At 41.3% G+C, this 23,263-nt stretch overlaps 1 protein-coding gene across 31 annotated transcripts in view; it reads left to right on the forward strand.

The window, feature by feature from the left end:
- LOC125884463 (receptor-type tyrosine-protein phosphatase delta-like) overlaps positions 1-23,263 on the forward strand; it is a 427,644-nt gene that overhangs the window by 325,955 nt on the left and 78,426 nt on the right. For 17 of the 31 annotated variants that reach the window (XM_049569461.1, XM_049569482.1, XM_049569484.1 and 14 more), the window contains exon 11: positions 22,867-23,012. In XM_049569461.1, coding sequence (XP_049425418.1) covers positions 22,867-23,012 — 146 coding nt within the window. Of the gene's footprint in view, positions 1-22,866; positions 23,016-23,263 lie in introns of all 31 variants that reach the window. The other 14 variants (XM_049569458.1, XM_049569467.1, XM_049569463.1 and 11 more) reach the window with 1 other exon arrangement.

Below are 23,263 nucleotides of genomic sequence, written 5' to 3' on the forward strand. Positions count from 1 at the left end.
CAATGTTATCAGCGCCATGCAAGATGCTTCTTGCTCGCAGGTTGAACTAAACGAGTAAGAAGTCATTATCATTTTCTTTGGCTGGAAAATGCCTGTACCAACTCCTTGTCAACAATGTGCTGTGCAATTATGTTTTAAGGTTGTATCAGGCCCATTATTAACTCCATGAATGCCGATTTCTCTGGCAAGTACACCCAAGTGTATTATTTAAGACCATTAGCCTCATCTATGGATTGCAGTCATTTTTCCTCGCACTTAGACCACAGAATCACACAAAAGCCAAGCAATTTTCACCACACTCCTGACCCTCCCACTCTTAAGAAAAGCAGATAATCACATACAATATGGAGATGTTGTACAGGCCCACATGCAGGTAATTAAAGGCTAGCCCTCAGCCACTAACGCTATATCTAAGTGCACTTATGTCTCCAAGACACATTGACTTGAAAATGGTGGGGCAATTTAACCATGCTGTACCATTCACTATTGACAGAACAAAAGCACCATAATCCAAATTGTAAATCCATTTGAGTGGCAATGAACAAACTCCCAGAATCTCTTTTTCTAAATCTATATATTTGAATACCTCTACATGAAATGGCCAGGTCTATCATATTGTGAAATGGTATGGATTTCAGTCCTTTGAGCTTTTAAGATGCCAAAAAAAACAATAGAGGGCCATGTTAACGCAGTGCACCACACTAGGTGTCTATACTTACACACTCTCTTTCTCTCACACACATACACACTCTCACACAAAGGGTACCTTGTAGCATGCCTTTGAAGCCGGGATCAGCCGGTGAGCTGAGCACAATGCCAGCTGTTTTGCATCTGCTGGGCTTACACTTGGCATGATTCTGGCCTTGCTGGCATATATACTAAATCTGATCACCCTTCATACGCTATGCCAGTGAACTGTATAACAATGCAGGTGTTTTCGTGACATTGCCCCAGTGACAGTGCAATTAATAGATTGATGCTGTAACTGCGGTAATGGGATTACTGGACCAGTCAAGTCTGAAATACATCAGCGTTGCCTGCACAGATGATGTTTTACCGCAGTGTGCAGTGTGAACAATGAAGAGCCGGAGTACATGTCATGTACACATGCAGCAATCTAAGACGGGGAAGTCATGCTAAAATACAGAGCGGGGGCTCGAAGACGATGACAGCCTGATTTTTTGAAATTCACATTCAACTCCTTTGAAGACAAAAATATAGGTCAAAATGGCACAGTGTTTACGGATCAAGTCCATTACGTTCAAGATCAAAATATTCTGTAAGTGGCGGATAAGTGCATGAGTGCATTAATGGTAGCTGATTTATCTACCGACTCTGTATTGTCTCATTAAGCACTGTCTGCATAGAGGTATCCCAGAATAAATTGTCTTTTAATGCAGGTTTGGCTAAAGCGTGACCTCACCTGCAGTACCTTCACGGCTTATTAATTGATTCAGTACAAGTAAAGCAGACCCATTATTACAATTTCAGCAATTATTAACACTGTTTGGGATCAAAACGTATATCTTAAACATGTGGCATGAACTAAAATATCAATCAAAGAACCAGTCGGCTTTTGTGTGCCATAAGCAAAATAGGTGAACTTAAATTACAGGGAGCCAAGTGGAAGACAAAGCCTACATGACTTCTGTAAGTGTCATTCTATTAACTAATTATTCTTGAATACAGAGTAAAAGAGCCACAGATATTACTGGATGCATCACTTTGTTCAAGAGACCAACATCTTGCCTCTTTGGATTTATGTGTTAGGAGGGAAGGAATGTGTTTTTTGCACTTTTATAGTACATAACAGTTCAGTTATAAAAGCATTTTTGAATTATCTGCCTCCGAATTCATGTGTCTGTGTGTGTGTGTGTGGTCGTGCATGTGAGCTCGTGTGGGTAACACCTGGCCCTAGGCTGGAGCTTTGGTCTCACTCCAGGGGTCCGTAGAGCGCGACGCATTGCACTGATCTCGGCACAGCACATTTGTGTGCCTGTGGGGTATGTTGAGATTCTGCGGTGGGGTTAATGGTCTAAACCATTCATCTCCATGGAGTGCCTCGGGGCAATCTCTCAGTCCCAGCCAGAAAGCTTACATCCCCACCTTCTTACCTACAGCACTCTCCAATGCTTGACGCCGATTGGGAATCTTTATGCCCTAAGCTCCTCTTGTCACAGTTGATTTACATTCAGCAGAGTGATGGAGTGAGTGCTCAAAGTCCGTCTTTGGAGAGCCGTCTTTCTCACCTAATACTCTCTCACACACTACATCTGTCACTCTTTTCTGTCACTCCGCCCTCTCACTTGTTTGTTTGCTCACTCACTCATTAACTCACTCTCTTGCGCACTTATTCACACACTCGCCGACTTACGCTTGCTCCCCATTTGGCTTCTCTGCGCCACCGAGTGAGTCATGCCATTCGAGGAGCTGAGATTTATTGTGACACACAGCTTTAGTGTGGTTTATTAGTTATGGCAAATGAGAGTGAAAGCCTCCATTGAGAGGCGAAAATGCTCTCACGCCACAGCCAGACCCATAGGCTTTTCCAGTTGAAACTGAGCCAAGGTCTTGTTTCTAATGGCACAGCGCTCTAAGTGCCCGTCCCATCACGCCTCGGAACATGGAGTATGCATTCTCACACACACATGCATACACACACGATTACCAAAAGGTCCCTGGACATTTATGAGCCGTTTACACAGCATCCATCATAACATCCATGAAGTCTGTTCCCCCTTAGCTTTAACACTCCCTTGGTGCAGTCTTTCATGTCATTCATCATTCTCTCATCAACTAATTAATTACCACAATCCCCTCCATCACTTGAGTCATGATGAAGGATATTTCAAGTTAAGTGTAGATAATTAATGTACAACAGAGGGTTGACAGTAGAATTTGGAGTGGTCATTTGCCTCGAAAGGGCCACATCTGGTTTTCCTACCTTGCGCCAAATTAAGTTAAGGCCAACACGCAGTCTGACATATTTCATCACAAACTTTTGGGCCTCTCAAGTTCGATCTCACTCAATCCTTATGCAGTCATCCTCTAATCCACTCATCTCCCCACTTTTATCTCTCCCTCAGTCTGATAGTTAGTACAAGAGAGCACGTACTGGGGGGTACGTGGGGGAAGAGGGGAGAAGGCTGTTTGAGCAGACTCGATGATGTCAGGATTTATGCCTACATGGATTTCTTTAAGTACACTATCTAAATAAGATTTTCCCACTCTCCTGCTCATGCCCCGCGGAGAGAGGAAAAAATAACACATGATCAGAGAGTCTTGAAGAGATTCCCTTTCACTTGCTCGGTCTCCTTCCTGCCACTGACAGAAATTTCACACCGCATGAGCTGCTGCCTCTCATTACACGGCGCAATTTAATTGGCTGTGCTTTCCCCCCGTTGTGATTATTCAGGGAGAGATGTCCACAGAAAGGATAAGCTGTAGTTTTGCCATTAAGTCCCACGGGGACAGCCTTATTGGAGTCTTTGACCAACTCCGGTGGGAGGAGACTGGGAACGCCCAGGAGACATTAGTCAGTTAGCAGGTAGCAAAGTGCTACTGAAAGGCCTCGATGAGATGCGTGTTGTAAGCAAACTGCTTTCAGTGTGCATCAAATACATGTGTGTAAAAATAAGTGTAACTTATTTGCCTTTATATGCACATTTAAATGTGTATGCACACAAAAATAAGATAATGACAATAAGTTAAAGGCATTATGATCTAAGGGGGTTTTCACAAGGTGGTACAATTTGACACATGCTGTAGTATGCACAACCATGCATGCATATGCAAGTACATTCATTTTTATTGTTCACACTCCCACACACACAGCATCCAATATGTGCACATTCCTCGGGCATGTAGTATGTATGTATATGATGGCAACAGCCAGCAGCTATGCACTGTCTTGCATATATTCATAGTCTGTGCAGTATTCATGTATAAAAGTAGTATTGTGTTCTACACACACATATTGGGTACCTAATGGAACCAAGAGATGGAAAATATGGCATATCTGTAATAATATGCTTTTATTCTCCATTACTGCCAAAGAGCACTACTGATCAGATGGTCTGGATAATCCACTTCGACCGATGCTAAAAATAACCATATTCTGTGATGTCTGCCGTAGTTAAGTGCTGTAGACACAATATACAAACAACAACTTTGTTTCCAGAGAAGATAGTCAAAGTACTTAGTAAGATGCCTTAAAGGAACAGTTCACCCCAGAATCAAAAATACGTGTTTTTCCTCTTACCTGCCGCGCTATTTATTAATCTAGATTGTTTTGATGTGAGCTGCCGAGTGTTGGAGATTTCGGTCGCAGAGATACCTTCTCTCCAATAATAGGACTAGATGGCAAAAAAAAAAAAAAAAAATACATTTGAAAAACATCTCTCTCTCCAGGAATTATGACCAGGTCTCTCAAGGTAATCCACAGACCTTGTTGTGAGCAGCTTTATGTAGGGCCTATTGTCCTTCGAAAAAGTACACCCACAAACAGTATCATCTCACAGCAGACTGCTGCTAGCTCGCCTAGCCCCACTGAGCTAGTCCACATTACAGCCCAGCCGAGGAGGACGCCATTATGTTTACATCTCGCACTGTCACAAGCACGAGCCTCTGTTCTGTTAAGGAAAAGCACGCTTTCTTCTGCATAGTGATGCAGCTGGCGGGTGTAGGTCGGTAGAAAGAAAATAATTCCTACATAAAACTGCTCACGACAAGGTCTGTGGATTACCTTGAGTAAAAATAATTTTCGCTGTTGAGTTTTTCAAATGAATTTTTTTTTGTTACAAGACAGACATCTCTATGGCCGATATCTCCAACACTCTGCAGCTTGTACCATAACAATTCAGACGGATAATAAGCACGACAAGTAAGAAGGAAAATGTGTATTTTTGATTTTGGGCTGAACTGTTCCTTTAAATTTAAAATAAGTGAGCCACAAGGAAAGTATAGGTAAGGGTCAGATTAACAATCAGACCTGCCACAGACATTGAATCTCAAAATATCATGGGACACAGAGATTAGGAGTAGGTAGATAGAAAAGAAAAAGAAAGACGGGAGAGAAAAGAGCTTAGATGGAGATTAACTGAAAGAATGGATGGATTGACTTTCAAAGGCATTCGAACCAGATAAGGTGATAGGAATGAAGGAAAGGCAAATCTGAGTTACGGGGATTTCTTTTATGTTCCTTCACTGCTTAGTCACAACTCTTCTCCTTCTGCAAAGCTCAAAGATAATTTCCAAAAAGTAATCTGGGAGTCTACAACTTTAATCCTACAGATATGATAAGGTTCCTGACATCTTATGAAATAATCTCAACCATTTTTTAAGGATCTTAAATGTGGTAATGAAAGTCAAAGGTAAACAGATTAAAGATATTGTATTTTGGATTGAATGTCACCCCTTCTGATCTAACTTCAAGTCTCTTGTCACACACAATGAAAAAAGTCAACTTCTGCCTGTAAAGTATCAGACGTTGAGTTCAACTTCAGGCAACTTCTATAAAAGCTTGGAGTGAACATTGCACGTCTTCATGTATTAAGTGAGTTTTTAGTGGCGTGCACAAAGGGAAGCACTCTGGCTTTTGGTATTATTATAGTAAATGGAAACTGAAGCATTATAGGGAAAAAATGAAAGAATAATGCAGGTTTATAATGTGCGCCGGGTAAGAAAAAGTGAGCCGAAAATGCAATCTTATGTTAAAATCGTAATCCATTGCAACAGACAGTGAGGCAATAAGCAGTGAAAATCACCCAGGTCCAGGCAACTTAGTAGTAATCAATTGGTTGCATAGTGACTAAAGCGATTCAGGGATGGAGATGGGAGTCACAATAATAGCAAACAAAAAAGCAAAACAGAACCATGAGACGGTATTCTTATCTCAAGATGACTGCTATCTCGTGGAAGACAGCCACTTTCGTTTTGCCATGCTTCATTGTGTGGTGTCTTTGAAATCCACAAGGGCCTGTTACACAGCATTCATTTTGTTTCATCACTCGCACAAAGGCTTGACTGACATTATTTGAGATAGTTTGTTTCAGGTACAATGAGAGTAATTATTCAGGCTGCATTGAGAACAGAGAGTACCAACAGAAAGTAAGCAATATTATTGTCAATGATAGAATATTATAGAAAATTGGTAATAAAAGCCACACAAATAACTACCTATTTTTTTATGATTCATAGCCCCATTTCATCAGGACATGACTCCTGCACCAGGCAGTGGCTTTTTGAGCTTTGCTAGTAAATGACAATGTTTGAGTAGCACCAGACTCTGATGAACACAGAGCCCTGTCTTGGGTCAGGGATGCTTGTAGAAATGGAAGAACAAGGATCAAGAAGAACAGGAGAAAAACATTTGGGTTAATGAGTCATTTGAAGGGAGCTTATTATGTTTTTTCTTAGTTTCAAATTATAATGTCAATATATTTTAAAGTAATCTCTGTCTGAAATCTTAGTTGGAACGTTTTTTCTACTTTCAAGACAAACCGACGTCAGCTTGTGACGGATTTCTTTATATGCTCACCTGCTTCAGGCACATCACTGCTCGAGTTTACATTACATATATTGCTACATGTAGCTACATGCTAACGTCAGGGAAACCAGTTATCGTGGTTTTCAATTAGGGTGGGCAAAATGGAGAAAATCGAATATAATATTTCAGATTAAATACCTCTATATCAATATTGCGACGATATTGTATGGTTGTCTATTGGTGCTTTCACAAAAAATGTACACTTTGAGATTTTTGATAAATAATCGTCATTAATGTGGAAATCAAGAAAACGTAGGTAAAATCAAATAATAAAACAGCTAGAGCAATCTGGTAAGTTCAGAAAATTACATGTCTTTACTGTAATGCAGCCTTTAAAACCAGGAAAAGACAGCTCTTATGATATTACTACATCCAAAAGCTAATACAATATGTGGTCTCATATCAATGTTGTTTTTCTCCCTGATTTTGGATCAGATTCCTGCTAGAGCATGTTGGAATGTGTAATTTTTGGTTTGGAAGCTTCTATTGGTGATTTTTCACAGAGGATATGATGGTGCAGAGACGCCAAAAGCACAGACACGAAAGACCTGGACAAGAATCCTGGAAATTGAGCGTTTCAGACAGTGGGCTAATACAGGTCTTCCAGTAAAGACAGGCAGATGAAGTATTTTTTGAACATTTAAGGATGTAAAACGTCCTAGTAGAAACCCAAAATACAAGTAAAATCCTGAAAATGAGCGCAATAGGTCCCCTTTAATTAGCAAATATAAGTAAAAGTGTGCGCTACAACTTGTAGACTCCCCAAGACTGTACTGCACTCCCCCAGAAAAACCTACGACAACAACAACTGCAAGAGAGAGGAAGCTTTTTCAGCTTAGACATACCCACTTGTTTTCCTTCCTCCCCTAACATATTCAGGTACAGCAGAGATGGCGTCCATCATCAAAAGATGCCGTATGCCCTTGGTCATGCATGCAGAGAAGCAGGTTCCTGTTTACTGCGGCCCTGCCACTGTCCCCAGCTACCCTCACACAGGGCTTCTCAGAAAGCAGATCAATCCACCCGGTCACTGCTCTACATCTGTACAAGATCTGGAAATATTGATTAGGTGATAATTAAATTGTCCATCCCAGCTTGATATGGATTAATAATTGCCCACTAATGCCCTCCTGACATTTTGCTGTATTGACTCGATACTGTTTGCAGCAGTACGCCGATAATTATGACGCTTGGCATTCTTCATTTTGTCCCTAATGAGACCAATCAGAGTTGGCTCGACTTTTGCCTAAGAATTAGAAAGGAGTGAAAGGGAGTGAGAAGGAAGGATAGATTTTCTCGTAGGGCCCATTATTCAGTGCTTTGGGCCTTCTCACAGAGATATTTCCTTGTCTTGCAGAGGCATTTATTTTCTCACATTCGACATTTCTTGATGTGTAATTAATGCTTTGTCAGGAAAAAGGATAAGGTGTCATACTATGTTGGTCCAAATCACATAAAGAGGACATCTTTGGACAAACAACATCACCACTAGGAGTACTATAAATACTGAGATGAGAAGGTGGTATGGGCATCGTGCCACATCACTGCTTCGACTTCCTCACTGCCATCTGTGAGTGTTCCTCCTCTGGCATTCTCACAAAGGCCTTTTGTGCTTTTTTCTCCTTTGTCCCTGTTTGCTAGGTTTAATTAGGTTATTTACTTGAGCCTCACCTCCCAGTGTTTCATTATAGTGGGCATTGCAGATAGGGCTTCACACAGGGCAGGGGCAGATAAAAAGTTAGGACAAAAGATGATAAATGTCGCGAGTGGGGACCGGAATGCAATCTGGCCGCCGCGATGCAGAGATGCTCTAATGGCTTCCCAGCAAGGAAGGGGGAAGGCACTGTCGAGATGGCAACGTGATAAATGGTGCCGGGATGGCTGTAAGGACTGTAGGCAAGACAAAGAAAAAGAAAAGAGTCATGGAAGGAGGAAAAAACGAAGATGACCACAAAATGGAATCTAATTAATCTGGACTTGGTTCTCCCTCCTGACAAATTCGGCGCAGAAGAAGAAGGGGAAGGGAAATTGTTTTTTAGGGACGTGTTCAGCTACCCCCCCCCACCCCACACCATTTCACTTTCCTCCCAGGTTGAAAAGGCAAAGGGACGTATGGGTTCTGACAATGCTCCTGCACCTGTGGAATGATTAATGACAGCGGACTCGCCTTACATGCTGCAGAGTGAAAATATCTGCTCCCAAAAAAAAAACAAGGAGAACCCTGCTATAAACGTAATTCTTCTGCTATTTACCAGTACATTACACAAATGTAGGTTTTAGAGTCCCTTTAAGTAAACAATAAAAATTGCAGACCTTTTATGTTTTCACTTAAGTATATAAGGCTGAGTTTTTCTGTGCTATATTAAAACCCCAAATGGTTTCTAAATGATAAAATGTACCACCATCATTATGATTTATATATGTTGCATTGTGATAATATAAATACTAATATTAATGTACAAAATGGACAGAAAAAGAAGAGCATCAGAGAAGAACATCTCATCCAGGGATAGATGAATGGATGCCAGTGCATTAGTGCCAATATCCGATTCAGTGAGATGTATGTTGAAGAGATGTCCTTACTTTATACATATGTGCATATACATGGAAACTAATATACATGCCACAGTGTCACACATTGTGACAACCTGCCTCTCATTCCAAGCTGAAAAACCAGTGACTGTGTGTTGCCTTTATGTGCTTCAGAGTGCTAGATTTCCTAGAATATTCATGAAGTTAACAATCATGCCAAGTCAATGTGCCGTCTTACTATTTAACCTTTAATCTATGTGAGAAAACAGATGAAGTCATTACTTACTGAGGACCACAGTACCTTGTGGCATTTTGTGACAATGTCATTGGCTTTTTACTCTCTCTTCCTCGCAGTTTCACTACTCCACATTAAAAGCCAATAGCCCCAGCCATTACTCACAGTTGTGCTTTTAGAATAATCCAGATAACTGTGAAAAGGGCATTGTGGATAGATAGGTCTTATACTTTTACTGGGGAATTTTCTTACCCTGATCTGGCTGATTTATGATCAGAATGACTCCCTTAACAAACACACAGGCACATTATTCAGGCCCACAATTAAATATACTGTATTGTCGGTACAGTATTTCTATGTACATACACTTAATGCTCACAAAAACCACACACATTGACTCATCCAGTGGACTAGAGCCCATTACTGCTGGCAAACATTTGCTCTTGAAGCCGGCGCCTTTGTGTACCCTTTCGCTCTGTCAACTGAGGCTCAGTTTGGCAAAGGGTGGAAAAGACTAAGAAGAGAAGCGCAACAAACTTCATCAGTCCAAAGGCCACATCTCCGGTCCCCAACAGTCTTTTACTCTGAGGAAGCTATTGAAATCTAACCTTTTTTTCACCCGGCCTCTGAGAAAATATGACACAATATTCCATTAATTCACTAATTGAAACACAGTTAGAAATATATAGTATACATCAATTCTGAGAGGCATTTTTTTTGGCCAACGGTTTGGTGTATTTAGCGCCCTTTTTTATTTCTCTTTTGTCAGTTGCTTCTCAAATACCACTTTAAATTGCCCGTGTGTTTCTTTTTACTTGCTTTGACAGATTTCCTGAAAATCACCAGAGTGGTGCATTTCAAGGCCCTGATCATGTTCATTTTAATCACCGCTAATGTGACGCAAATATTTACGAGTATGATGCAATTGTATTTTGGCTAATCGCCATACTATAGCTGTGACCACGTACATGCATCCAGCTGGCATGAGCAGTTAATCAGCTGTCCTCTGGCTCATGTCCAATCTTTCCAAAAAATCCTGAGCAAGTGTGTGAATTCATTTGGAAGTAATCCACCTTTTTGCAATAGGCCCCTCCCACAGTCACGGTCCCTTTTAGCCAATTGGCATGGACACAAATGCACACCTTCGCACACATACATGTGATCCCCAAATTTCAGCCTCCTAGGGAAAACACAGTGGCTGCCAAAGTGTGGGGAAATTTTTGTGGACCCACCAACCAGCCGACCAACCAACCGACGAAAAGAGCGAGCTATAAAACTGCTGGTCAGACTAAAAAAAAAAAAACTCCTTTCAATAAACTAAAAAGTTTAGCACCACATACTATGATACATTTCCTTTTCTAACAAGTTGAGGAATATAATGAATATGGATGCACCTTAAAACTTTGGCTCCAAAGCAGAGTGTCTAGTAACACCCACACACTGTAAACAGACACATGCACACACACACACACGGAGTCATCCTCTTTACACTTCTACGCATCTCCCGATGAATCATCCCCGCATCCACACACATCAAGAAGGAGCCTTTCAAAAATGATCTGAAGCTCTTAATTTCGCTGGATTATTTTAATTATGTCCCCTGGGGGTTGTTGTTTTTTGCTCCTGGGGTGACACTGCACTGTTTGCTTCCAAGTGAAAACCCCCATCCGCCAGGCTGACCCTGATACCACCCGCCCTCATTTGTTTCCCATCTGTAGCTCTTCAAAGACACAGCCACACACACGCGCGCGAGCTGCACCGTTTTCTTCAGGGGTTCGCAATTAAGAATTCAAAGGCCTCAACTTAGATTTACTGCATGCGGTTTAGTTGGAGACATATTAATAATGTGTGGCTGACAAAAACAACCCCGCTAATACGCAGCTAATGTGTTATCCCGCAGTAGTGTATGTTACTCATTTAATGTAAAACAAACTAATTAAAAAATGTAATAAAAGAAGTAACATTGAGAATAATCATTTCAATTTAATTAATTTGGACAATTATGTTTGCATTTTGACGTATATTATATCAAATGCAGCAGCTTGGAGGACATATTTTGACCATAAAAAAGCACTTTAACTCTGAGTAATTAATGTTTTTATGAAACTCTGATAAAAATCTCATTAACCAGGGAGCCAGCAAGTCTAAAAATTATATTGTGAGGTGAAGTACTGTAAGCTTATACTGTACATGCCCTGAAAGAATTGAAGCTAATGTGCTGCTCCAGTCAATAAAGACATACAATAACTCTATCAGCATCTATTCGGAGCTAGCATGTAAAGCTAGTAGCCAGAGGTACAGTATTACAGCTCTCATTTAATCACTTCCATCATATAGTGGTGTCTGGCAGTTTTCAGAATGGTTTTATACCACTGTATTGTGACAGATCACACTCATTGTTGGCTTCAAAGAGAAAAGGGTGATTTTTTTTTTTTTTTATCTCAAAAATGTTTCAATCACTGCCATTTTTCTTGCTCTCTTTTATGTGTAATACTCTTCCCTCACTGCTGCATAAAATTAGTGGCCTGTGAAAGGTCACTTTGGTCCTTGAGTGACTGTTTGTGGTACCTCCCCTTCATATCCTTTGTCCCAGTAATAGGTTTTTGGTTCGAGGATAGCCATGACTACGACTGGCTGCAGAGACCAGTGTGCAAAAAGAGTGCTCTTTTCAGGTTTTCTGAGAAACTGCACCTTAATTGTAGTTTCATATTTTCACATTGTCCATTACATCTATTCTCAATGGATTAGTGAAATATTCCCCGAACTTTGGAAATGTGAAAACCGGTAGATTGTGATAGTTGGACGTACAGTAGACATGGGAAAATTTGATTTGAAAAGCCTATTATTTTTTCCCAAAAAGCTCGGTTAAGGTGTAACCCTTTTTTTTCGCTGAACTTGGGAATATTCGCAGGATATCTGAGCTGCTGAAAGGAAGCCAGTTGTCATCTAGCGGGATTGCTGGAGCATGAGCTAGTTTGCCTGTAAGCGCTTGAGAAAACACAGTGCAGGGAATGTGTCACTTCTTATGGCCTGACAACTGGCATCCATCGGAAATGGCTTGGCACTACTTATCCATAAAATTAGAGTCTGTTTAAATATACAATGTCGAATCCCTGGAATGATTTGCTACATAATCCATCCCTGCTCCTACGGAGACAAATATGAGGCAAGCTTTTCCGCTCCGTGGTCGAGGGCAAAGACAATTATGTGAAGTTTATGCTATAAAGAAATAGGACAGGACCGAGCGTAGTGTAATTCTCTCTTGAATACAGCCAGTCAAATATGTTGCTTATTGGATTTTCCATTCCACTTTTCCCATCCATATCTTCTGATTTCTCCTACATGTAGAGTAAAGCCAGCAGCTTTGTAGATTGTCATCTGCGAATGGCGTCCTGGTGATATTTTCTTATCAATCTAACATAAGATTTATATCACATGTGGCAGAAGCATCAGAATCATTCACAATCACGCTCTCTTATTATCTACACGTGATTACATTGGCAGTAAGCTGACATGGCCGACCAATGTTTATCACTTTTGCCATTTTTAACATCTTTTCAAGTCTGTGCAGCCCCGGCATGATAACTATTGGCCATTTTGCTGCAGCACTGCCATTTAATGAATCGTTCCATTGCCTAGTGGATAACAGAATGAACGAATGGCTTTCTGTGTTAGTGGCTGCCACTGCCTATCCTATCAGATAATTAACTTTTTGCAAATAGACTGCGCTGACTACCAAACAGAGTAAGCCTGCACAATTAGAATTACTTATCTATGTTCTCTCTTTTTTCCCCAGACGTTGGAGGAAAAACAAACAAGACAAACAAATCCAAATTTCATACTTCTTGCTCGACTGTTTTTCCCTCAAATGGTCACACACGAACTGGCCCCAGATCTGTGCATTCACACACAAATGAACAAGTAATGAATGAGGGGAGATGTCTTGTTGAAATTGAAGCCTCTGTATTATTTTGCATCTTCGTTTGACAACCCCAGTCCAGATGTTCAGAATTTCCTACAGCAGGGTCTAGTGTTTTCCACCTCCCTCCCCCCTGCTTCGCTCGCTCTCTCTCTCTTTCTCTCCGCCGGATGGTCTCGCGCCAACAGTGGCGCAATTCAATATTTATATGTTTCCTTCTGTTTGGTTTCCACCGCAAAGGGAGGTGGGCTTTCATGTGTCTGATTTGCCACAGCAGCGATTCAGTTCCAGCTTTTAAAGCGTTGGGGGCCGTTTGAACAAAGCCATCTGTTTGAGTGGGCCGTTTTATTAAGTGACAAACTGGATCCCTCTACCTCGCTAATGTGTCCCGTGGGAGATGGCGGTAGCGTGTGTGTGTGTGTGTCTGGTAGAGAGACAGACACAGGAAGAGAGAGAGAGGAAGAGAGCGGTAGAGAGGGTACAAGTTCTCCTCTGCAAACATTGTCATATACCACAGACGAGACTACATCACTGATGTAGCTGTCATTGCACAACTGAAAGGTTTTTGCCTTTATGAATCTACAATGATAATTGAATAAGGGGGCCTTTCTGTTTCCATCTTATGCCATGAAACACAGACTAAGAAGCTCAGCACTGCTCCATAAATAACCCTTTATATTTATTTAATGGAACCTTCCAGAATTTTCTATTGTCCCACAACCCCCAATTTATTAATGTCGTTTGCCCATTTGTAATGCTCGCTCCATCCAGCAAGAATATCCTAACACCGGCGAGAGTGTGTCGGTGTGTTGCATGCACATGTGCGTGGTAGGTTGTGCACCTCCAGAGCCCTTCTCTCCCCTGTCTTGTCAGAGAATCTGTCAGTGCACTGAATGTGGGACAAGAGCATTAGCCATTCTTTTTGAAGCTGTGGCTGTTGTGTGTGCAAAAGTGCCCTAACTCCTGCAGAGCTCTAGCCAGAAGCTGAGACCTTGCATAGCGGTGCCACTGAGCATGAGTAACACACACTGGGGTTAAGAAAGTCCCATTGGAATATGATTTTCGCAACCTTAGTCATTGGGCTGAATATTTGGCAAGGAGAATACGCTGGTGAGTTTGTGTCTGATTATGCATGCTGTAGTTTTCCCTGCCTTTGAAGCCCTGTTGTAAGTGATGATACGCATTTATTTATTCACAGGAGATTCTCGGGCGGCTTATGAGCCAAATAAGAGACCCTGACCCTGTCGCGAAATGGACCTGCAGCCCTAGTATCCACATGCAGTCTCAATATTAATGTGTCATTAAGCTGCATTCTTGTATGTTCTATTGAATTAGTTTTACATAATGACTGTTATGAATTTTGCTTAGAGAGCACATTTAAGCAGTTGGGAAGGGGAGGGAGCAGTGTAGGAGAAGGCTTGTATTATGAACTTCATTATGTGTGACAAGCAGCACAATATTGATGGAAGAGCGGGTCCCCATCATTGCACTGCATTAAAACCTCTGCAGTGAATTAATGTACTATTCCTGATCCAGTAATTAACAATCATTCGGGGGCCATATCCCTTTTCAAGTAATCACTAATTGCAATAAGAATTTCAGTTTCCATTTAAGGCAAGATTACCGATGAGCATGCAATGCAAATCAGCCAACAGTTCTAATTAAGCTCCAATTCCTTTTCTTTCTTTTTGCTCAGACCCTTTGTGAACACATACAATGTGGAGTTTGTTTCCTCAGCATTACAAAAGACACATTTTTTATCATAATGCTGCAGATAGAGAGCTGTGTAGTGCCCCAAGAAAATGGCTTATGCTTGTGTTCGTTCCATTGATTAGTATGTGTGGTTTATCTCCCGTCTCTTTTTTTCCACTTTTTTTTTTGTTTTTGTTTATCTCTCTGTTTGTGTTTTTGCATTACTACAGTCCGTTTTCTTTTTGGCATGCGGTCAGATGTTTCCAAACATTGTATAGACAGTTAATTAATCCATAGAGAGCGTATTGCTTTATGAACCACACAACTGCATCCACAATCACCAACAAACCCATCCCTCTGCACCTTTTTTTATTTAAATACTATGATAATGATATTGCCACAATTGACTTTCAGAATACTTAAAGGATTACATTAAGTCAAATGTTCCAGGCACATATACTACATGCGTCACTTTTACCCTCTTCCAACATTAGCAGCCCCTTTCAGTCCGATTTGTCCCACTTGCTGCCATTGTGACAATTCATCAATATCACAGAACTGATATGCCGCGGCTTAAAGATGTCGAATGAGGTTAATGGCATCTTTAAATGCTCCTTTCTTCCACCAGTATGTCCAAAATGGAGCAGGGTATTTTCAGACTGCCACCCAATGTGTTAGGATTAATTATCGCCCTCCACAACCCCACCTCACCCTGCAAGTTAAAGATTCAGAGAGGAAATGGCCCTTTTCATGCAAATGAAATTGAATATGTCAGTCAGTATAATTGTGAAAACCGAGCCGTCTTGGACTGGTGTCTGTGCCGAATAGAGGTTCCAACTGAAAGTGGGTTTATTAATGTTCTTCTCTCCACTCTTTGATTCATGCTCTTTAATGGCTTGGCAGATCAAACTTTAGTCTATGGCGGAGCCCTGATGACTTGAAATGTTTTGGCCATTATGAATGAAACCCAGACTCTGATCTATTTGAGTATTTAAATGCAATGTTTGGCTGAGAGTTAAGCCAATATCAAACAAACTTGTAATGAATGCAGATCCGCAAGATGCTCTGAACCCTGCTATCCTCCAAGTTGAGCATGATGATAGAAAATATGATATCATTAGCCTCAATGACACAGTCCACTCAACACATAGCCTGGTCCTGCAACAGGTATCTAAAGTGGAAACAGACAAGGCACAATGTAACTGCTACAGAATAATAACACCATCCGCATTTAGATGATGTCATCTAGCGTCTTTAGGTTCCCTATAAGCCTCACTTTGACTATGCATTTCTGTCTGCCAATGGCTACGAACTCCCAGGGAAAATGAAGGCTTGAACTGAACGCAGCCAAAACAGGATTTGGATAACGTTTTTGTGTCACCCTGTAGCTATCAGTGGCTATTCCCAGTTACCAAAGAGTATCAAAGTAAGTTCTTAGTAGTTACTATCCCAAGTAGTGTAAATGGTGGACAGTGGAACAACAGAAGTAACTATGGAAACTCTCGCCAGCAAAAGAAAAAAAGCCTTGTTACTAGTCTCTATAGAAAACAGGAAGCAATATAGTTGCCTTCATGCCAGTGGCACCAACAGTAATACCACTTGGAAACGCTAAGGAGGTAATGTTGTATGTTTACACTTTAGGGGTAGTGGGTATGAAACTAGCTCTTCAGAGTGAGAGATTTCAGATGCTGACTTGCCAGCGAGGGGCAGACGTCACCATGGCTACCACCGAGCAAGAGACGGGGGGAAAAAAGTTCATACATTGCTAACGTTACCGTTGCCAGGTTGCTTGTTAGCTAGCTAGCTAGCTTGCACTATCTGGCATCTGTCATCTGCAAAATTGTCGGATTTTTCACATTACGATAACACGCCAGCTAGTATAACTATGCTGCCTCGTCACGTTAGCTGGTTAGCTAGCTATCTAGCTAGCAGAAGTCCCCTGTCGTCTGTCGTTCATCAAACAAAGCATGATGAATAATGCAAACGCGATCAGTAGGATGAACTCAACTGGAGACTCCAATGTAGATGCCGGTTGGAAATGTAGATGGCTCACAGCTTCCTGTTTAATATAGTTACGTATGCGTGAACATAACCGACACGGTGATGTAGTGAGTGGTGTCCCAATTCCTAGGGAAAGATTTCAACCCCTACCCCTCGTTGCTTCATTTCAAGGGCCAAGGGGTAATGGGCAAGGGCTAAGGGTAGGGCCAAGGGCTAAGGGGTAGTGGACAAGGGGAGGTATCAGGATTGGGCCTAAATATCTGAAACCGTTTGAACATTTTCCGTGGTATCGATACGTTGGTACCAGCTGGACTTTCTTGCTTATTCTTATTGTTAATGTTTACTACAGTCATTTTGCTTTTCTCTGCCACTAACCGAGAAAAGAAAAGTAGTTGTTGTCATGTTTTACCCTTCTTATATATATTTTTTCATACAAATTCAAAATTGTATGCCCTCAATGTCATTTTTTTTCTGTGGCATTGAAAATAGTATCAAACACTTATATTTTTCAAGGTATTGTACTGAAGTTAGCAATTCCAGGTTGGTGACAACACTACTGCAGTGTAGAGGCCTGTAATTCATGAGGGGTTCAACCCAACAAAAAGCAAAACTGAGACTGTAATATATGCAAGGTCAATGTAGTACCACCTTTTTTCAAAAAGTTTCACTTTCTGTAACATGTCGGGATTTGGTTTAATGTTCTGCTCTGTTTATTTAACTGACCATTTTTATTTAATAATTTGCTTTTCCTGACTTTCAGTTAGTTTGCAAATAAGAAACTAATCCCATTTGGTTTTTGGTTTTAGAGTTAGGGTTAATCAGGGAGATAGAAAATTGATCACAACATTCTTAGCATTTAGATTTAAGGTCAAGGACCTCTGTAGTCTACCTTTACAATGTAGTTTGGTGCTGCCATACATCTAGTATTTTTAGTCTGGGACATCCTTCCTGCCTCTATGTCTTTGGCATAGAGATGTGCTTGGTTATAGTCTTGATCTTGACGGTATATTTCTTTTGCCATGTCACAGTTTTAATAAACTGTTCCATGTCCAAGAGCTTTATGGTAAATCAGTGCACTGATGTTAAATGCTGACATTTCTGTGGAATTCAAGAGAAAACCATTTAGCCCGAAGTTACGTGGAAAAGCTGCCCATTGTGGTGCTAATCACCTAGAACGCCCTTATTGATTGGTCAGAGCACTTTATAGAAATGGTAATTAAAAAGACCTCAAACAGGGCCAAAATGTTAAGGATGGAATGCAGAAGTAGCAACAGCAATGCGATTTCATGTTCTATGTATGTGCTGCCCACATTGTCGAAGGCTTCCAATTTCCATTTATGTCTCCCCATTAAAAAATATATACTTCCAGTCATGCAACAGCCAGCCCCCTCAGCCCTGTGGACATGGGTGTTCTTAAGAACAGTAAAGGCTTTCAGTCAGCCACCAAATTATTAACATGGCGTTGATCCATGAAAAATAGAGCAAGGGGATGCTATGAAGAGTTTCTTCCTTTCCAATGGCGACGAATGTGAACAAGGTTACATAATGACCTCGAGGGAGAGCAGGCACAGGCCCATGTCACCAACCTTTTAGCTCGTGACAGGCTTTACACTTCTCATTTGTTTGCCGGCAAGAGCTTAGCACTGGATTAACAGGTGCCTAGCCACGGTATTAATTCGTGGTTACCTCTCAAAGGAGATGCCAACATGCAGCAGAGGTAACAGGAGCTTTAACTGCATGCACTTCTTTCAATTGAGATTCATCTTATATGATCACAGGCAAAACAATGTCCACACACGATGCCTGATAATATTCCATGTTAATGAAATTATTCTTTATTAAATTTAATACGATTACAAATAAATCTTTCCACTATTATTCTACAGACGATTTTGTGTTGTAATTTTCTAACACCAGCACTGAAAAATCAGGAATCTGTGGTAAAAGGTGTCTTTGCGCTGCATGAGTTTGCACAATGTTCATAGACCATATCTTTTCGGTTGCTGTCAAGGTGCTCGTCATGGCATTGTTCGGAGAAAACAGAGGTTTCAATCAGCCTCTGTCTACCCGAAGCCATACGAGGAGTCTACCAAAATGGATGTTTGTCAGCGGCAGACCTAAAATGGGGGTATGATGGTGCTATCAGCGGCCATGTCTGTGAAAACACCATTACCTCCATGTCACGCCTCAATCACTCCCCATTGTGCGATGACTCTCCCCCCACCCTCTTCCCCTCACCTCCAGTGCTGATCTCCCGTACATGTCCTAGCAGTCTATCACAGCCGGTGTAGGGAGACGCACCGAGCCATAATGGATGGCCCCGGAGCGAAAACAGCCCCAATAGCATATCAATTACCCATCAGCACCCTCTTGGCTGGATGCCAATGTGCACCACACCCCAGCAAAGTCAATGAGATAAGGTGCAAATGCAGATATAATGGTGCTTTTTGCCGTGTACAAATTACACAGTGTCAACTCTGCTGCCCACCTGTCGGATCTGTCAGCCGGTGAATGAAGGAGAGTCTCTGAGAGGTGTGTGTGTGGGTTTGTTAATGTGTGTGCACACACAAGACCATGCGCATGTCATGAGGCAATCAGGTGATTTCCCAGACTCATTTGCCCAGTGGAAGCCCAGCTGCTTTCCTGTTTATCTGTGCGCCCTTTTGATTGCTGACCACACATCTTATGTCACCTCTCCACGAATCCTGCAGGTTAATTTGTCCCTCGCTCGCAGCGCCACTGCAGCCACTGCTGGGCAGTACAATCTGGGAGGGGAAATCAGTCTGCACACAGGCACGCGAACAAGCACAATCGCACATTCTCACACACACAGATGAGGTGATTCAGATGGTTGGCATTACTGCAGCTGTGTGGCCCCTAATGGCCTGCTGAAGTGATTGATAAAAGGCAAACAGTTGCTCCGCAGGGGGACAGATGGAGCTACACCTCCCACTGAAGCTGGCACTCGAGCTTCAGAGGAAAACACAAGGGGGGTCTGACTTAGTGCTATGACATTATTGCTATTGAAATTAGCCTTGATCAACATGATAAAACTGGAATGTAAATCTCAAAGTCAAAATCTCATCAGGGAGAGACATGTTCCTTTGATTTTTTTAATCACTTTCATGTGTTTTGATTTTGATGCAATAGAAACATCAGCTCATGAGCAGGAACTTATTGTCCTGGAGGGGGAAAAAGGCGAAACAGAGCTCAATTCTTAGAATTGAACGTAAACAGAGAATTGTTATGATGGCAGACAAAGCCACAATTATATTGGAGAATCATTTAAACTGTAATTCTGAAAATCAAACTGCAGTAGCAGGGCTGCAGCTCTCTTCACTGTTATGGAGATCAGAGCCTGAACAAATGCTATTGTACAGTGTTGCAAAACCACCACAGTAGATGGGAACATCCATGTCCGTGTCCACACAAAGCAAACACTGTTCCACTCTGCTATTCTCTCACCTCCACTCCCCTGCATTTTTAGCATTTTTATCCTCATTGCCTTTACACTTGACTTGTTGTGCTGAATTGAGGGACCAATTAGGAGCAACAGAATGCTCACATCGCTGGTCAGAACGTTGCAAGGACCTTATCAGGTGCGTGTCTCATTTGTGCAGGGCACAGCCACAGTTCCAATTGGTGGTTTTCTAGAGATTAGTGTTGTCTGCTGCTGAACCGATAGACAAGCTTCTGTTTCTCTGCAACAGTTTGGAAAATGTTAGCCCTTGTTATTAGAGCCACTGAGTGGCCGCATGATTTATGTCCAGTGGAACAGTATGTGGACAGTGTGATGGGCAACAGCTTGTTAAAATAAACGACTTTTCTGTTGAATGACACATAGAGTACAAGTCTACAGACAATCATCCTTTCACAAATAAAGTGCGAAGTGATCTGAACTTAAGGGTTTTCCTAATTTTAAGAATGTATGTCCCCCTTTAATTGCATTATAAATTATTACTGGCAGCTGAAACAATGCATTACATACAAATTCACAATGAAGTACATGTCATTCAGATAATATGGTATTATTTTGAAAACAACTGTAAAGAAGAGGCCAGAGCAACACTTAACACACTTAAAGCATGATTATTTTTACTATATTGACCAGTGGTTAATCAATTCAAGCCCAACTCCAGCTCAAGAGGTCTTGATTTCCAAATTCTACTCGTATTTGACATTAAATTAGGAATGTCCCGATCCGATATTTGGATCGGTATCGGCCACCGATATTAGCAAAAAACGTGCATCGGATCGGACTGCATGGAAAAATGCTGATCCCAGAACTCCGATCCTCCGTTTTTCACGCAGTCCAATCCAGGTTTTCCGGCCAGCCCAGCGCTCCGCGATTCAAGCAGTCCATTCCAGTGATCCACTCCAGCACTTACTATCAATCCACCAGGCCAGCATGCAGACGGCAGACACATGGAGGGAAGGGTAGGAAGAGTAGCGGTCAATTTAGTTAACTGACTATTTGTTTTCTGCTCTGTTTTTTTGAGAGTGATATTTTTATTTGGTTTACACTCTTACTGTTTAAGTAAAGAGCACTGATGGCATTGTTTTGGGCACAATTAGTGAGATTGGAGCCATGGGTGGACTATTGCTTGTTTAAACAGTTGTACAATATTGTGTGTGGTTTTTTGTCCCCTCTGTTGGTCCCGGGAAACAGCAGCACCAGGCTGGCACTGACACTACTAAAATAACTGAAAAGGAAAGGCTGCATTGTTTGTTAAATGTCAACAATGTTTTGTGGTGTTAATCTATTTTTTATTTATTAGGGTGCCAAAGCACAATTGTGTGGACTCTTGCTGCTATTTTAATTTCAATGTTAGACATTTTAAAGATTTGTTGTGTTGATTTATTTTCTATTTATTAAGGGGCCAAAGCAGCCAGAGCAAACCAGCTATATTTTTTATTTAATGTTAAGTTCAAGTTTAAAGTTTGTTTATTTAACCCTGTTAACAATAAACGGGTCAGTTTCTCACACCAACTGTTGTAGATCATTGTAACTAACCCGATTAAGTAGTTGTTCTTGTTAGAGTAATATCGCTTGATCAAACCTTTTCTAACATGACTGACAACAAAATAAGTGAATATGTATAATACGCGCTTGGATCAGATCGGTATTGGCCAAAACTCAAGGTGGATCGGGACATCCCTACATTAAATGTACCTGAAGGGTTACTTTTGTATTTTCAACTTGAATCCTATTTTCCCATGTTTTGTGCCTAACTTACTAATAGGAACAACAATTTTTGAAAGTGGTCTAGTATTGAGCGAGAGGGCTGCAAAACAGGCTGCAATGTAACCACTCAGGGAATATGCACTCTCAATGTACATCCACAAAAAAAAGCTTGTTTTTGCTTGGCTCAGATTGTTATTCTTTGTGTCTGACAACATAATAGAAGGGAGCCCTACAGAGTCTGACCTTTTTGTTAATGAGGAAGATCCTTTTGGTTTCTGAGACTGTGTTGTAAACACAAGAAGAGGACAGGGGCATTTTTTTATGTAGCTTTGCAGCCAAAATCAAATTTCTTGCCACAGAGAAAATCAAACATCAAGTAGGCTATAATCATTTATTTACTTTCTATAGTGTTTCTTTTATCCAAGAATTCCTCCTTAAGGCTCCCTAAGTCAGTCATCCTACAGCTGAGATTTAAGAGTTACTGGAAATACAGAGTCGAGATAAAATGCCCTCTGTCCTTTAACTTCTGATCTCAACCACTGATCATCTGTTTCCACTCGCAAAATAAAGTCAGTACAATCTCTTGTCTTGACCTCCAAAGACAATCCTCTTAACAGCCACATGCTGAAATCTGCAACTTTGTTGCTTTCCAGTGCGTGTGGCTTGATAAGAAAGATTAATTGCTCTGTCTGCAAAGCTTAGCATGCTCACTAACTATTTTTGTTATCTTTTATTCTGTTTCTGTCTCTCTCCAGCACCACCAAAGTTTTTAAGAACCCCCAATGACCAAACAGGCGTGCAAGGAGGCGTGGCGTCCTTCATTTGCCAAGCTACGGGAGATCCACGGCCGAAGATTGTGTGGAACAAGAAGGGGAAGAAAGTCAGCAACCAGAGATTTGAGGTATTAGGTCTATTGTTCTGATGTAAAATGCTCGACAAAATGGGAATGCTTCAGCACTGCTTTTGGCTCTGCTCGCACATAATCCATCGCGCCAAGCCCAGCTCACTTGCATTTCGCCCTGACTTGCCACCACGCATTAGCAGGCTCTAATAACCATGCTGGCCAGGCTTTTAAACATGCATGAGTTTTAATGAGCAAGTACACAAAAGATCTGGGGACAGATTTGTAATTAAATAAAAGACAAGAAAAGA

The sequence above is a fragment of the Epinephelus fuscoguttatus genome, linkage group LG23 (genome assembly GCF_011397635.1).
Source record: "Epinephelus fuscoguttatus linkage group LG23, E.fuscoguttatus.final_Chr_v1".
NCBI classification, from domain to species: Eukaryota; Metazoa; Chordata; class Actinopteri; order Perciformes; family Serranidae; genus Epinephelus; species Epinephelus fuscoguttatus.